Source organism: Tachypleus tridentatus, chromosome 10 (genome assembly GCF_004210375.1).
Source record: "Tachypleus tridentatus isolate NWPU-2018 chromosome 10, ASM421037v1, whole genome shotgun sequence".
NCBI lineage: Eukaryota > Metazoa > Arthropoda > Merostomata > Xiphosura > Limulidae > Tachypleus > Tachypleus tridentatus.
In genome coordinates this window covers 122538681-122555007 of record NC_134834.1, presented here as the reverse complement: position 1 = coordinate 122555007, position 16327 = coordinate 122538681, and the positions used below count along the sequence as shown (strand labels likewise).

General features: G+C 31.7%; 1 protein-coding gene across 2 annotated transcripts; it reads right to left on the bottom strand.

The window, feature by feature from the left end:
• Positions 1-264: 264 nt before the first annotated feature.
• Positions 265-11949, bottom strand: LOC143230230 (cyclin-dependent kinase inhibitor 3-like). Of its 2 annotated transcripts, none has more exons than XM_076463402.1 (8): positions 11823-11949; positions 7730-7798; positions 6799-6854; positions 5172-5216; positions 3702-3924; positions 3326-3357; positions 2701-2804; positions 265-622 (listed from the first exon to the last, which is right to left on the bottom strand). In XM_076463402.1, the coding sequence occupies exons 1-8, from the start codon at positions 11831-11833 to the stop codon at positions 530-532; spliced, it is 633 nt and encodes a 210-aa protein (XP_076319517.1). In that variant the 5' UTR covers positions 11834-11949; the 3' UTR covers positions 265-529. The 2 variants fall into 2 exon arrangements, with proteins under 2 accessions (XP_076319517.1, XP_076319518.1); XM_076463403.1 differs by lacking the exon at positions 11823-11949 and adding an exon at positions 8836-8971.
• Between the last annotated feature and the right edge of the window lie 4378 nt (positions 11950-16327).

Below are 16327 nucleotides of genomic sequence, written 5' to 3'. Positions count from 1 at the left end.
ACCACTTTCCTAAGACAGTTGTGACCATGCAGGGACCAGGGGGAGTGTTCATTTTGTTTTTAAATGTCCGTCTTCATCTAAGGAGTTGTTTTTCGGGCAGTGACATTAAATGTACATTAAAGTTGTAACCCTCGTCATAGAGAAGAAGGTATTCCTTTAATTTGAGAGATGTGAAAGATGCTCCAGTCCCACTTCTATCATGATTTATTATCAAGTTGTGTGAGTGCTGGTGTACTAAATAAAGGTTGAGAGTGGGGGAGACAGTTGGACTTAAATGTTAGAATTTATTAAATATAAATTTCCAGAAATATCAAAAAGAATAAAACCTTTGTAAACAAATTCCTTCCAATGGGTATGACATAATCTAGAGCCAGCATTATTTTATTTGTACTTCTAAACACACAAAGCAAAAATTCTACCCAAAGACATAATTCGTGCACACGTAACAATAACAAATGGTTTCATTTAACAGTTATTCTAAAATACAAAGTAAACAATCTAGACTAGGTTAACGGTATAATTAAATATTTTAACGGGACACTGATCTTGATAGCAGTCTATCGTTATATTCTTCTTGCCACTGAGCACGGAGACTTCTGAATTCATGTACAAAGTTGTATTGCTGAAACATTTTACTCTTGTAAGTACATGATAAAAACATTATAGGAATGTATATCTAAACACAGTTGTAGCTAGTTGCATACCTCAGAACATGCATTTTATTTGTTGTTGTTAATATAAATTCAACTTTCAGTGCTTATTTTGTAAAGAAAGATGTAATAGTACAAACTCTTTCAAATGTATCAAGAAAACTAACAACCTTAAATCACAAATCTTTTGGTTGCTTAGAAGGAGTAAGTCAAGGTATACCTTAAATCTTTCTCAGGGCTGGTTATGGGTCCATGGTTAGTGCATCTGACTGTTTTGCATACAATAAACTAAGAAACCAGTTCACTCTTTACTTTAAAAGACATTACAAGAATAACAAGACGTAGTGCTGAATTGGATAAAACACAAAGATATGGTATTCAGTAACTACTATCTCTTTAGGCTGTTAATAATTTCAAAACTAGGAACAGTTGTGTGTTAATAGCCCTTATATACATTTGCCTTAACTGTAACAGTTTGTCTTTAAAGACATCTGTTACATGACAAGCTATGCATGTTTCATAGTGTACATGTATGGCTACTAGAACACTACAGACAGTGAACTTGAAAGTAAGAACTGAGAGATGTTTACTTTCAGGTTGGTATAACACATAGCATTTCTAACTCTCCAATTTCACCACTTACATTACTAACCCCAATCAACGTAACTAACTGTTTACAGGAATATTCATTAAATTATAGAAGTGCTTGTTACTATAAATTTTACTATAAATGTTACTATAAATGAAATCGCAAATTGTTGGTTAAAATACAAACATACATATAAAAGTTCTGTTTTAATAAACAACGCTTACGTATCCTTTAACTCGCATCTTTTTCTTGTCCCATTTGCTTACCAGGTTAGTATAGAATTTCAAAGTTTACCTGCCAGAAAGTTATGTTCATTATACTTTTAGTGCATCATTTTACAGAACATAATTCAAAGACCTATAAACTATTCATGTGACAGTTTAGATTCTCTTTGTGTACAAGTAACCCAACAAAGCCGTATTTTGATTAAAGTCTCATTATATTTTGCAACACAATCAGAGCCTTAATAATTTTTATTTTTTTTTAAATGACCACTAGCCCTGTTCAACAGTCAATATTTTACTTAAAACTAAAGGTAAGTTGGAACACAAAACGAAATTTTTCATAATGAGACTTGCATTCAGATGCCAATCTTTAAATAAACTCCAGGAGGATTGGGCTAATGCAAGTCTTTAGAACAGATACGTGGTCACTTTCTCTAGACTAATCATTGAATTCCATTCTTTACCCATTTACAAACAGTTCATATTTCTGCTCTTCTATAGCACGTGTACAATTTCAAAGTTAAGTTTAGACCCTGATAGCTGGTGGATTATTAGAAGCCCATAGACTTAAAATTTGTGATAAAAAACAAGATCATATAAACTGTACTTGTTACTTTTAAATTAACGAATTCTTTATCAAGTGAAAAGTACTTAAAATATTTGGACATGCTTTCAATTTTCATACAAATTGGCCAAAATAACAATAAATATCTACAATTTACCCTAGTTTTGTTAGAAGTAGTATCTTCCTATATGTAATTTTGTTAAAAAGAAACAATGCTGCACTTCAAAACACAAATACACACACAGAGCACTTTTCAAAATTCATCCCGATAAACTGCAAATAAAAGTGTTCTTCCACTCACACTGTACATCTGATATGGTAGAACACTTTAATAAAGGTCAGCTTCTTACAGTTTCACAACATTTAATACTGGTAACTGATAGCCTTAACTTGCTTGTATCCATTGTGTGTAAATCCATGTTATATTCTAATCAAGTCACTATTCTCAACTTGTGAATTTTGTTTATGTGAGAGTAGATAGCAGTATGGCAGTAATTGTCTGACAGGAGAACAGATTTCCTTATCAGATACAAGAAAACATTTCAAACATTTTCATTTATTTATAGGATGTGATATATTGATTGTTTACAGTTATAGTATGTAACTTGAAACAACACCCAACTCAAATCTTAGTACTATCATCTACAATGTTTTTAAACAAAAAGCACAAACCTTGACTGTCTGCACAGCACCTGGTCCACAAAGCTGTCTCAGTTTTTCAATGGTCTCATCGGGACACGAGCCATCATCAACATGAAGAATTAAACATGCTGCCACTAAACAAAAGTACTTGTTAAATACAGTTTATTTACCAGAAGAAAGACGTATAGGATATATGCTGCCAAGTTACTCTGTTCATCAGTATATAATCATACTCAAGTGACTGGAACTTTTAGTATCCATAATTAAAATTTAATTATTAAATACATCAGTACAACCTCTACCAGTTAAAAACGAAGTTACTTATATAAATTATTTGTAAATAATTTTACTGTATGTAAAAGTTCATAATTTTATTTCCCCTACATTCATGTCTAAAAATTACCTTAACTTTTCTATCTAGAAGTATAATTACTTATACTTTAAATGTACTTTTACAGTATTACTTAAAAACCATTGACAAGATATACTGAACAATACTGTATTAATTTTCAAACCATCTTCCTTGTAAACCATAACAATTCTAATGTGCTTAATAGAAAGCTTTAAGACAGACCTGTACAAAAGAATAAATTATAAAGTGTACAGCAGAAACCAAAATACCACCCTTATAGACTCTTTAAATTTAAACACCCACCTGCACATGATCGTCCTAATCCACCAAAGCAACTGCAAAGAAAGAAATACCATAATTCCAAAATCACACTGAAATGAACCATTATTTATGTTGTCAGTTATGAGCAATTCATGGTGACAGCAGTCATCCAGTGGACTAGGCTTACCTTAAAGTATAAATTAGTAAATGGTTTTATTTTCCATTTTTATTGATAAAATCCAATTAAATGTATTATTTATTTTAATTTACCATACTTGTTTTTACATAAGAAATAAAATAAGAATAGCATAAGGTCAGACATTACAAAATATATATGCACATGTTTCAAAATATATATGCACATGTTTCAAAAATAATTTTTGCTCTGTTAGATATTGTAAATTTGATTAATACTTACTGTATCAAAACCCTGTGTCCTCTGCTAATTGAGTTGATTAGTTCATCAATTAATTTCATCAAACAGTTTATCTCGGGTGATGTGCCATCAGGAAATGGATAATGGTGAAACAATATACCATACTGTTCATACTTTTCAAATAAAGTAGGAACTCTATACTTGTTTAACTCCCCACGGGTACATAGAACAAACACTTCCAAAATCTCTAAGCTTTTCAGCTGTTCTGAAGAGTAAATATAGGACAGATGAATAATAGTTTTTATTTAAACCCACCAGATTGAACAAGAAAAAGTAACTTAATAAATGCTTCCTTCTATTAAATGATTTAATATTGTCAATAAATAAATATGCTATAATAAATATTAAAAACAAGTTATTTTAGCCAGTGTATTATTACTGTGACTCCATCAGGACTAGTAGTAAAATGAATCCAGTTCTCATGCCACTAGTCTCGACAAAATCACAATGTCCAGTTCTTGTACTACTGCTCCTGATGAAACATTTAGAACTAGAGTTTTATTGCTTTTGACAAACGCCATTACCACTCGTGTAACAAAAAGTACAGAAATAAGTTCATAAAACAGTTTGATATTTATTTTGGAGATTCTATAGTTTAAGAGAAATTAAAAATATTTATTCTTAGGAGAAAAAAAACAACAAAAACCTTTCCCTAAGAATAAAACTTAGTAAAAGATTTGTGAATTCAGACAGTTATTCAGAATAGATACTTTCAGTGTTTAAACTATTATCCAACTTCACAGATAAAGGGTGGGTGTGTGCCCACAACTTAAAATATAAAAATTAAGAAACTTCACAGCTTAACATAATAAAACTATAATAAAATAAATTTATTAAGTATATGGAAACTTATCAGTAATGCGTGTTTAGTTACACCAATGTGATTTTATATTTGTCAGTACTCTAAATTGCATGCCTAAAAATGTTCTTTTAAATCAGCTGTTTACCACACAAACACGAGTGAGTGAGTGTTTGTCTTTTCCTGCGGTATTAATTGACTTCAAGGTTTCCTTGTATCAGATGCAGTAACACATAAGCACATTGGTTTGTTGTATTTATCATGTTTTCAGGCTTGATATACCACACCCAGTTTGCAATATATCCAGTCTCAAATGTTACTTAACAGTACGACATCCCCAACCCCCTGAGAATACATGGAAACACAGAAATGGTTAGAGTTGGCAAAAAAGGATAGAATTATATAGCTATTCTTATGGCCAACTGTTACTCCTCAGGATTCCAAAGTGGGTTCTTGAGACTATACCTAGATTACATTTCTTTATAGCCATTTCTTTACATTTGCAAATTCTAAACAAGCAGAAAAAGTATTTTCTATCAAGATCATTATAAAAAAAAAAAAAAAAAAAGAGAGCAACCTTGAACAATAACCTATTTCCTCTTATTAAAACAATGCAATACAATAAACAAATATGGAACTTAGAAGAGCCCTACCAAGATCCCTGTCCACATTCCTTCGAGTGTTTTTAAATCGACAACCTGAAAAAAAAAATTTTTTTTTTAACTTGACAAAGAAACATCAATGTATCAAAATACTCACACAACACATGCTTTAAAACTACCAACATTTAATTAATTATAAATGAAACACTGATTTCCAAGGTAAGCAAAACGTAGTCACCATTTTCCATTGCCTCTTAAACTTGGTCAATTTTGATCAGTTGAAAGCAGGTAAACATGATGGGCAGGAAATGTTTTATGTATAACACAGGATTATTCATGACAAAGATAAACAGAATCAAAATGTTTTCTTTGGGACAAAGCACAAAAAATGTTAAATTTTTAAAAGTGTAAGAAACACCACCAAATGCTGTACTAGAGATAGCATTAAAAAAAATTCTAAAGGAGAAACTCCTTTATAGAATATTCCTTCCAAAAGAAAATCATATCAAATAAGAAAGAGAAAGCCTATTTTTGGTATCTTTATTCAACAGTCGAGCAAGAATTAACCAGGAGAAAAATTTCAGTTTGACTAAAGCACTTCTGTGCATTTAACAAAACTGAAAGTAGATGCATTTTTATAGCATACGTTACTTATCAAATGTTCATTGGTTAGATCTCATTATAAACTTACACATTTCATTCAAATTGAAAATTAATTGCTGTAAGTTTCGTACCAAGATTTAACAAGTCAAACCCATACTTTTTTTTGCACATTCTGCTAGACCTACTTTCATAATTACCTATGAAACTTCAATTTTCTTAACCTTGTGAATAACATAATTTTGGTTAGTTTTCAGCCAGAGACAATTATTATCAGACACTTACTACCTGAGGGGTAAATCAGAAGTTTCAGACAGACGATAGTACCGTCCACTAAAATTTATGGATTTAATTATAAACTTCCAAATCTCAAGCTTTGAAAAATAATTACAGTGTAAAGAGCTGTTTTAGTGGAACTTTAGAGTAAATATAGTAGGTTTGAGGACTTTAATGGACTGCAGAGACCAGTCGAGTGAAAAAATAACTTTTCAGCTTTGAGAAATTCTTCAGTTGCACTCCATTAAATCTTAGTTTGAATAATTTCTTACACTTCCATCCACTTTCGTCAGTAAAGTCCCATACATGTCCCAAGGTACAATAAAAAAAAGTACAAAATTACTTCAAATTACTTTCAACTATATGATGAAACAATAATTGAAGAGAGGGTACACTTGTTTTCTCATCAGCGTGAACCAGACCAAATTTCCCCACATCTAAAGATTTTGCAGTAAAAATACAGTAATAACATAAATCATTTCTAATGAGTCAAAGATTACTAGGTCAATCAAAGTCATCCCTTTAAAGTCAGTAGGTTGATCACCCATCAACATACTAAAATCAAACTAAATATACTCTAAATTTCAAATGTTAATTTACCTTAACAGTAATAGCATGAATATGTTTAACTAAGCCTATCCAGAATGTATAATTCTAGTAGAGTCGAAATCTTGCCACAAATAATACATTTTACTGACCAAGGCATAGATATTTACAATAGATTTGTACAAAACACTATGAAATTTATAATTCAATCCTTTGAATAAATTTCTATTTCTTATTGCATGTCTAAAAATCTCACCTGGTAATGAGCCAATAGCAACTGTTTCTGGATGCCCAATCACAGAAAGGTCAATCCTTAAGAGTTACAAATACTTTATTTCAGAGAATATTAAATAAAATAATTTTCACCATATTACTTTAAAAATATACATTAATATCTAACTGTTCTCTTCAATGATTAGTTTTGTTTTTTTTATTCCTTTTATGGTAAATATACAGTATACAAACAAACAGAACTTCATACACATTTCAAAATTTTCAAAAAAAAAAAATTCTGTAAATGAATTCAATAAAAACTTTCCAAGTTAATTTTCCAAAATATATAGAGTTTGCTAATACTTTATGATCTGCTAATAGTTAAAACTAAGCTTCTTGTAAATTCCTTTTCAGTAACAAAAATTTCAAGCTACATTTTAAAATAAATGTGTCTAATTTTGAAGATTAGATCTACGACTTTCATTTTTTGAAAGTTTTACGAGACGTAAGCAAAATTATGTGCTTATCAAAGTTTTAAACAAATAATTTTTAAGTAGTTTTTTTCTTTTATATTTGTGTTACATTGTTATCAGAGCAGTTACCTAAATAATGAATAAATACATTCTAATCATTATAGTTGGTTGTTTATCATGTAATGAAACTATAGTCTTAGTTAGCTTCTGTAAATTTCTAACTTACATTTTAGTTATTTTCTATAGAATTAACTTACACTTGAGATCAGAAGTAACTGATACACACCATTTCCAATTTGTATAAAACTAATTATTACACAAAAGTTCAAGTCATAAAAACAAAACTATGAGAACTCATGTTTCCATCACTGTTGTAAACAGCTATATGCTAAGTCTAGCTCTTAACTACAGCACATTAAATTATCAAACAAGTTCCTGCATATAAAAATAATTTTAGATGTCCTCAAACCTCTTCAGTGATACACAGCTAAAAAAACTTACCAATTAAGTTTCAAGGAGTCATAACATTCTTCGATATCTTCGTCTTCAGAGGAGCTCAGAGACATTTTTCTTTATATAAAAAAAGCACAAGAGAAAGAAAAGGGTATAGTATTACTGTTAACATTTTGAATAAATAATAACTAGAATGAAGTAACATTTTATAAATATCTTTGATAATACAAGAACACTCCACTAATTGAGGACAAAGGTTACACAAGTTTCCAAGCATCAGAAAACCAATATTCTTCAATTCAACATAAGAGTATTTCAGTAATTTTTTTCATCTTTCATCATCCAGCCCACATCAAAACCTGTATTAAGCAAAATGACTGTTAAGCAGTAATTTATATGAAAGAGAATGTTATTTTTACATACCAATAATTGTGAACCCAAAATTAACAAATTAAGAGGACTGTGGGGGGGGAAAAAAAAAAAGAAGACATTTGTATTGAATGCAATTTTTAATATAAATTTTAGGCCTGCTAATTTCTAATCCTAATGATATACTCCATTTTCGCACTTATTTCACATTTTCTTTAATGTCTAAAAACTATTTTTCCATTGCTTTACTTTTAATAATTTCAATTACAGAATCTGAACCGAAAACGTTAGCTTAGTTACAAATGGAATTTAGAAAAGCCTATAAACAGTCCAGGAAGCGCAGATAGCATAGTTGCTTTGCGCCACAAAACACCAAACCAACCAACAGCTCAGGAGATACGACCGAATAAATTTCAGATTTTCATTTAAAATTAATTAAGCGGGATAGAGCAACCTTTTCTTAATTTTATGAAAAATTGAAGTTATTATGAAAGTTTAATTTTAAGTTATACACCTTTAATCAACATAAATCATAATAGAAAAAAACATCTCTCTAGCCCTCATGTCACCATCTGCCTGTTTACAAAATTGCTATTACTTAGTAAACTTCTAACATTATCAACTAAGAAAAATGTATTAAAATCCTCTACTACTTTCCCTGTACGTTTAATTTGCCATATCCTCACCACCTTTAAGCAACGTATTTACTACGTTAAACTACTTAAACTTTATGTCAGTCTAAAAAAAAAAAAAAAACGATAATTGAATGCTGAACTGAAACTTACCGAATATTTTGAACACCGTTACGTTAGACCTCCATCAAAGTTTATTGTAACTCAGAATTTAATTTCAAAAGTTTTCGATTTATAACTCGAGAAAATTTTCAAACTAATCCCTGAGGCACCGCAGAGCCATCTGGTAACTAAAATTGACGAGAGTTTATAAATCGCACTATTATTTGAGAAGTCTTATTGTTATGAGAAATAATAATCAAATATATACGTCTTTGGTGACTGATTAAATAAAAGATGAACAACTAGCCTAATTCAGAATGTATTCTTGTTTTTGTATAATAAACAGTAATAAGTCCTGTAACCTAAACTGATAATATAGTTTAAGTATGCAAAAAAGTGAATTATTTGAATAAAAACGCATTGTATTTTTTCCTTAGCAGACATATTACAAATATTTCAATGTAATCCATGCAAGACGATAAAAATTGTTTGCAGTTTACCAACATGGATTTTTTTTATAACTTTATAGTAAAATTTGGAGTTTATGTGTCACATAACTACTTCTAAACCACTGGTCGCAACGACTTCTAAATGGTTCCAACCGAATCGTCACCGTCGAGGGATATGCAAAAAGATACAAATTTTCACTGAACACTTAGGGAACTCTTGTATTTCTCGAAAATACTTTGACGAGGATTTCCAGAAAGCAAACCCCAAGTTTGGAATTAGTTTACATTAGAGTACGTGAATAAGTAGGTTACTTGGTTACAGAAATTAAATTTGAATGATAGCGGCAATGATCATTAAACTAAAAAGGTGTAAAATAGTATTTTAAGCATTAAACTTGTATTACAACCCTGTAAATATAAGGTTCGCTAGTATATATTTATTATATATGTGTGTGTGTGTGTATACGTGCGTAGTTATTTCGTCACAATTACCAAATCATTAAAACCAAACGGCTATAAATGTTATAAGCTCTAATACAATAGGATCTGAACTGGGTGTGTCCTAGTGTTTAGCGTTCACCGACTATAAATTCGATAGCTCATAGTTCGCAATTCAAGCACTGTGAGGATTATTATTACGTTTCAGGAGTGACCGTCAATTCCCACATATTATACGATAAAACAAAAGATTCCCATATCAGATTCCCTTTTCTTTGATATATCATCTCAAAATTAGGATTTATAACACTAAAACTTGGACTTCGATACCCGCATTAGTCGAGAGCACATTTTTGTAGTTTTGCATGGAAAACCCGAAACAAACAATCTAATACGATTATTGTGTGCAAATGTCAATGTCTTTCTTAATTGCAAAATCTGATGGTTAAGGTATTTGACTCGTAAATTGCATATTGTGAATTCGAGGTTTCGTCACCAAACATGCTCGCATGGGTTGTTATAAAGTGATGGTCAATTCCACACTTTCATTAAAGTACATCGTGTATACCAAGACATGAGAGATGGTACGCAGAACGATTATCAAACAAGGGGAATCACCATTACCAGGTGGTTAGGGCACACCACTCAGCCTGAGAATTTCAAGTTCGAATCTCCATCCCACCAAACTTGCTCACCCTTTCAACCGTGAGGGCGTTATAAGTTCGGTCAATCCTTAGAGTATCGAAAGAGTTTGCAGAGGATAATGATGACTACCTGCCTTCCTTCTAGTCTTTCGCTGCTAAATTAGGGACGACTATCACAGATAGCCCTCGCGTAGCTTTCCACGAAATTCAAAACAACAGTAAAACCTAAATATGAGTTATAAGTATTGTTCGTTTTCAAATGTTCATTCTTCTTTTTGTAAAACTGAGATGTAGACCTATTACAATGCACATAATACACCATCAACGACAGCCAGCTTCTGGAACTCTCTGGTAGTACATAGTAATGCAGGGAAAGATTTGTTTTTGTAAAGTAATACACCGGATGAAAAGGTTCAAAACGCAACACACTAAAATTATGCATTTCGTGATTGACGAGGAAGTCAACTTTCTATTTTTTTGTATTAGATGGCCATGTTTGCAAAGATATCAAATTTTAAAACCACCGGCAAAAGCCTAATAAAAGGAGTGAATTTAAATATTTTTTCACTTGCAATCATTTTCAAGCACTTCATAATGGAACACGTAATCTACTCATTGTGATCACAAAGCACGCAGGTAATTACAAGTTTGTTTGTTGATTTGAAGTTAAGAACAAAACTACATAATAAACTATCTGTGCTCTGACCACCACGTGTAGCGAAACCTATTTTCCAGCGTTGTCAGTCCACAAACATCGCTGTCCCACTAAGGGACGGAAACCGTAATAAAGAGCTTCAATGTAGTTTCCATAATACTTCAATGGGGTTCGCTTCCCCTCGGTGGGCTGAGCAGATAGCCCTTTGTGGCTTTGCTATAAGAAAAACACAAACATAATACTTCAAAATAAAGTTTTCTGAACCATTCGCCTGTCTTTTAACAATCATGCAATGATTTCAGAATTTAGAAAAATAATTCATTAGGTTTAAGTAAAGATTAAATTAATTTTCGATAAGAAATTTACAAAAAATGAAATTTTAAATTATTACATTAAACTAGCTTATAAGTACCCATAAGTATGTTAATTTATCTATTTATGTCATTCCAAATGGTGAAACAATTGCATTTTACCATAGAAAAAAGGTTTGTTTTGAATTTTGCACAAAGCAACACGAAGGCTATCTGCGCTAGCCGGCCCTGATTTAGCAGTGTAAGGCTAGAGGGAAGGCAGCTAGTCATCATCACCCACAGTCATCTTTAGGACTACCCTTTTACCAACGAATAGTGGGATTGACCGACATATAATAATATCTCACGAGGTTCAGCCATCATGGGAGATTTAGGTTATTTCTAAATATCTCTACTAAACTAATAATCCAAAACAATTATTATAATAAAAGTAAAATAGAAAAAATATATAATTAAGAAGTAATAAAACCACGTGTATTTAATATTCCGTCCAATACTATCAATGAAAATAACTACAAAGAAAGAATAGAGTATATCTTACCCACAAAACATAAAAACACCGGCATTCAACCCTTCCTCAGATATCCACCTCAACAGACATCCACACTCGTAGAAATAATCTGTTCCTGTCCAGTATGTATCCTCTTTTGCACCTTCAGTTCCGATTGATTGACATATGGCTGTATTTTACAGAGGTAGATAACCATGTCTTTGTCCTGGTCAAATCATCGTATATCATGTGATAGCTGAACTTTCTGAAAACTACATCATAGCTCCAATGATTGGAGCTACCTCCATTGGAATTCCTTGTATATGTTTCAAAACAATTTGAACAAATTGCATAAATGTATTAACAAGTAAAATTCCATTTCCTGAAATAATTCGTTAAATGTGAAATAGTGGTTATTTTTATGAGTAACATTAACATTAAGTATTACTGAAATCAAATGTTTCTACTGCTATAATTTCAAATCAATTAATCTTTTCTTTACTTCAGTAGGTTTGCCTATGACTGTATATGGAGTAATACCAGTTTATTTGTTTCTCTCTGATAACATTGCAGTGTTTCTTTAAATGTCCTTCTTAATGTACGTCGGGCCAATACCAATCATAAGTGACATTTTCTTGGTTGCAGCATTTAATGCCGTCAGCAAACCTGTAATTACATCGTATATTAGGTAATTTGGGAATGTAAAATAATTTAGTCATGACGTTGTTCGAGTTACTCGAATGTACACCAAAGTCTAATAGAACGGAAGTGTTTATTTATTATACCTTCTATATCAGTTTTAATATGTTTAAAACCTGCGTCTGTTGAGCTATGATTTTAATGGTCCAATTAAATCCTACTTCTTTACATAAAGTTATAACAGATTCTTGCTATAAACCATTCCACACTGTATTTAGTGATATCATTATTAACGAAATCATGGTCTAAAAAAATGATGTATATCTGAAATGTACACATGTCATGTTTTTCCTCAATTATGTAATTATGGAGTTTCACGAAGTATCAACGGTTTCCAGTATTAGTTTTATAATATAAAACTTTTCACAAATAAAAATAAAGCTATTAGATGTTTTATCTGCAGATTGATGACACATCTACAGTGGGAAATAATCTAAGTGATCAGTAAATTATTTTTTTATGTATGACACTTTCGTTGTTGTGAATAATGCCAAGTATATTATGTATTTATTTATTATGTTTTAAACTTTGATTTGCTCAGTTTCTAAATATAATTATTTTTATATCCTCTCTTTATTTCTGTTAAACTTCACTGAGTGATCTGATAAGTACTTTTCTGTGTGTTTCCAGTTAACCAGTGTTTAATTTTGAAATGCATATAGTGTTTATTTATGTGAAAATAGGATTAGTGCTACTGATATTTAAGGAACTATTTATGTGAACAAAACTTTATGTTGACAGTGAATATAAAAAAAGGGAAAAGTTTATATGAGAAAACTTTACGTTATACATTCACGAACGTATGCTGAAAAGGGTCACTCGCGTGTGAGAATGAACTATTGATACGGACATGCAGTGAATATATGTAACAACAGGTTTTTCTAGCTGCTGGACCGTATTCTACTGAAGAATTAACGTGGACTTCATCCAATACTCAAGAACAAAATCAAAGGAAGTGGTCCAGGTGTACCCAATCCTTCCAGGTCACATAACCAAATAACAACCATATGGACTATTTGTTATTGAACGTATATGTAAAAGTGATTTTTTTTTGTATGAATAAATTTTAAACTGGTTGTTTCTATTAATGAAACAACTGAATAAGGCGAAGAAAGTATATAGCGTAGAAAAGAAAAAAGGTGAAACACTCACAAACTTATAATAATTTCATTCACGAATATGAAGACACTGTTTCTCATAAAAGTCCTTCATTACGTTTCCGGTTGAGAGAAAACGGCTTCCGAATTGTATATTAAGCCTAACGTAGTGTCTAACTCGACACGACGGATTTATACTATACGTCAATAATCGACAGTTAAGACATCACTTCCTATGAAAATAAAAGTTATATTTTGTGTTTGATTTTTATGAGTAATCCTTTATCACTACTAATAACGCTAAACAATAATGAATAATTAATTGTAATAGTAATCCTCATGTTCTTCAAACGCTTAAACTATTTTAGATTATCATTGGTCAGTAACGAACTAAATATCGAGACCAAACACACCACTCGGATACTACCACCACGTGAAACCTGCACTACTTACCTTCCCTGTTTTTCAACCAGCATTAATGAGCTGTGACTTCAACAAAACTAGTCTGCTACAACGGAAATAGTGAATTACAGAATATATTAGGTCTCTGCGTCAACGTTTCTTTGCAGAAATTCACGCTTTGGTGAAGAACAGATATTTATAACTAACTGAAAGTCAGACTTCTCAAAGCAGTAAGTTTGTTATATATTATTCATACAAATTTAACTAAGTGCACTGTTAATGGACGAAGAGAGGCGAATTTTTACTTTTCGCTTATATTTCATTACACCAGTGCATAGAGCATTTGTTTGTTTGTTTAGAAATTTTGCACAAAGCTACTCGAGGGCTATCTGTGCTAGCCGTCCCTAATTTAGCAGTGTAAGACTAGAGGGAAGGCAGCTAGTCATCACCACCCACCGCCAACTCTTGGGCTACTCTTTACCAACGAATAGTGGGATTGACCGTCACATTATACACCCCCACGGCTGGGAGGGCGAGCATGTTTAGCGCGACGCGGGCGCGAACCCGCGACCCTCGGATTACGAGTCGCACGCCTTACGCGCTAGGCCATGCCGGGCCTTGTGCATAGAGCAAAAAATTGTGAAAGGATAATATTAAGGTACTAATTATGAAATAAAAACCCTATAACGCGAAGGGCCCTCAAAAAGAAAGGTCCACTTTTCGAAAGCGCTCAGGTTATAGGGTTTTTATTTCATCTGTATCATACTTGAACCTACGTGTTTGTTTGTTTTTTTAACGTCATGAAGGTATAAGTTATTATAGATGAAACGTTATAAAAGTAGAAGTAACTATCTGTTTTTGCCGCAAAAACGTGATACATTATCTGATATTATTTTGTTATATGTAGAATGGTCAATATTATTCCAAATTTTAGTAAATTTTGTGTATAAGAAACTCAACATAAGTATGTCATAATACATTATTTCATACCACATAACTGCATAAACTGGTATCCATAAAATTATTGTAAGCTATATTTTTAATGTAATTTATTCGTTAGCTATTTTTTGTTTTTTTTTGTTTTTGAATTTCGCACAAAGCTACTCAAGGGCTATCTGTGCTAGCCGTCCCTAATTTAGCAGTGTAAGACTAGAGGGAAAGCAGCTAGACATCACCACCCACCGCCAACTCTTGGGCTACTCTTTTACCAACGAATAGTGGGATTGACGGTACGTTATAACGACCCCACGGCTGAAAGGGCGAGCATGTTTGGCACGACAGGGATGCGAACCCGCGACTCTCAGATTACGAGTCGCACGCCTTAACATGCTTGGCCATGCCAGGCCAGGCCTATTTTTTAGCTAGACGGAGATTTAATAATGATATAGGCGTAGTAAGTTTCAAATATTTTCTAGTACATTTGAGAGTCGATTATAATCAGAGAACAGCGAAGCATAAAAGAAAAGAGAGTCCCTCACTAGTACAGCGGTAAGTCTACGGATTTAAAACGCTAAAATTAGGGGTTCGATTCCCCTTGGTGGGCTCAGCAGATAGCCCGATATAGCTTTGTTTTTAGGAAACACACACACACACAATCTTCTTGGGCCATCACGAACAATGAAGTCGTTTCTATGTAAAATCAATCAATAAAATTTTTGGAAAACAATACATAATGTACGATATATGAGTGCACCATACAGTAATTAAGTGTATCATTAATTACAACGGTACCAGTAATAACATTTAATAATTGTCATTTGTTTTATTCATTGATGTAATCCGGCTGGTGTTGAACTTGTACGCTTTGATCTTTGATCATATGCATATCTGAACTTCTTTTGAGTATATTTTATTGTGTCGTAATATCATAGTACTTGGTCTCTTTCAATACAGAAGGGCTCATCACTTTTACAATTTCTTCTACCTTTGTGTTTCCTGAATGTAATTTACTAGCTAGGAAAATATTATTGATATATAATTTGGAATATCAGTTTGTCTGTTAACAATTTTAATATTATTGAGTTATATTATTATTATTATCGTTCCTTCTGTACGTGTAATGCTATATGGATTGAGAAGTGATAATTAATTAATTTTAATTTTAAAAAACGTATATATTAGTAAAAATACTATTTTATTAAATCCGACATTTGAATACTAAGAAAATGTTTGAAATCTTTGGTTAATTTTTATCTTACTTTTATTTTTTGTAGACCACTGCAAGGTAATTTCAGTAATATGTAACATATCACGATAAACATGTTTTAAGACTCTGTGAGGAAAAAGAAAATATACCAATAATATATATTGAAAACTGCAGAACTAATTATGACGTCATGAATGAGTCATTTCACTAAT

What these genes read in the sequence shown, in the direction of transcription:
- LOC143230230 (XM_076463402.1), bottom strand. An exon ending in ATTAGGACGATCATGTGCAG is followed by an intron (nt 2,805 to 3,325) that starts GTGGGTGTTTAA and finishes ACTTTTGTTTAG; the next exon opens with TGGCAGCATGTTTAATTCTT. An exon ending in GTGCTGTGCAGACAGTCAAG is followed by an intron (nt 623 to 2,700) that starts GTTTGTGCTTTT and finishes AAAATGTTTCAG; the next exon opens with CAATACAACTTTGTACATGA.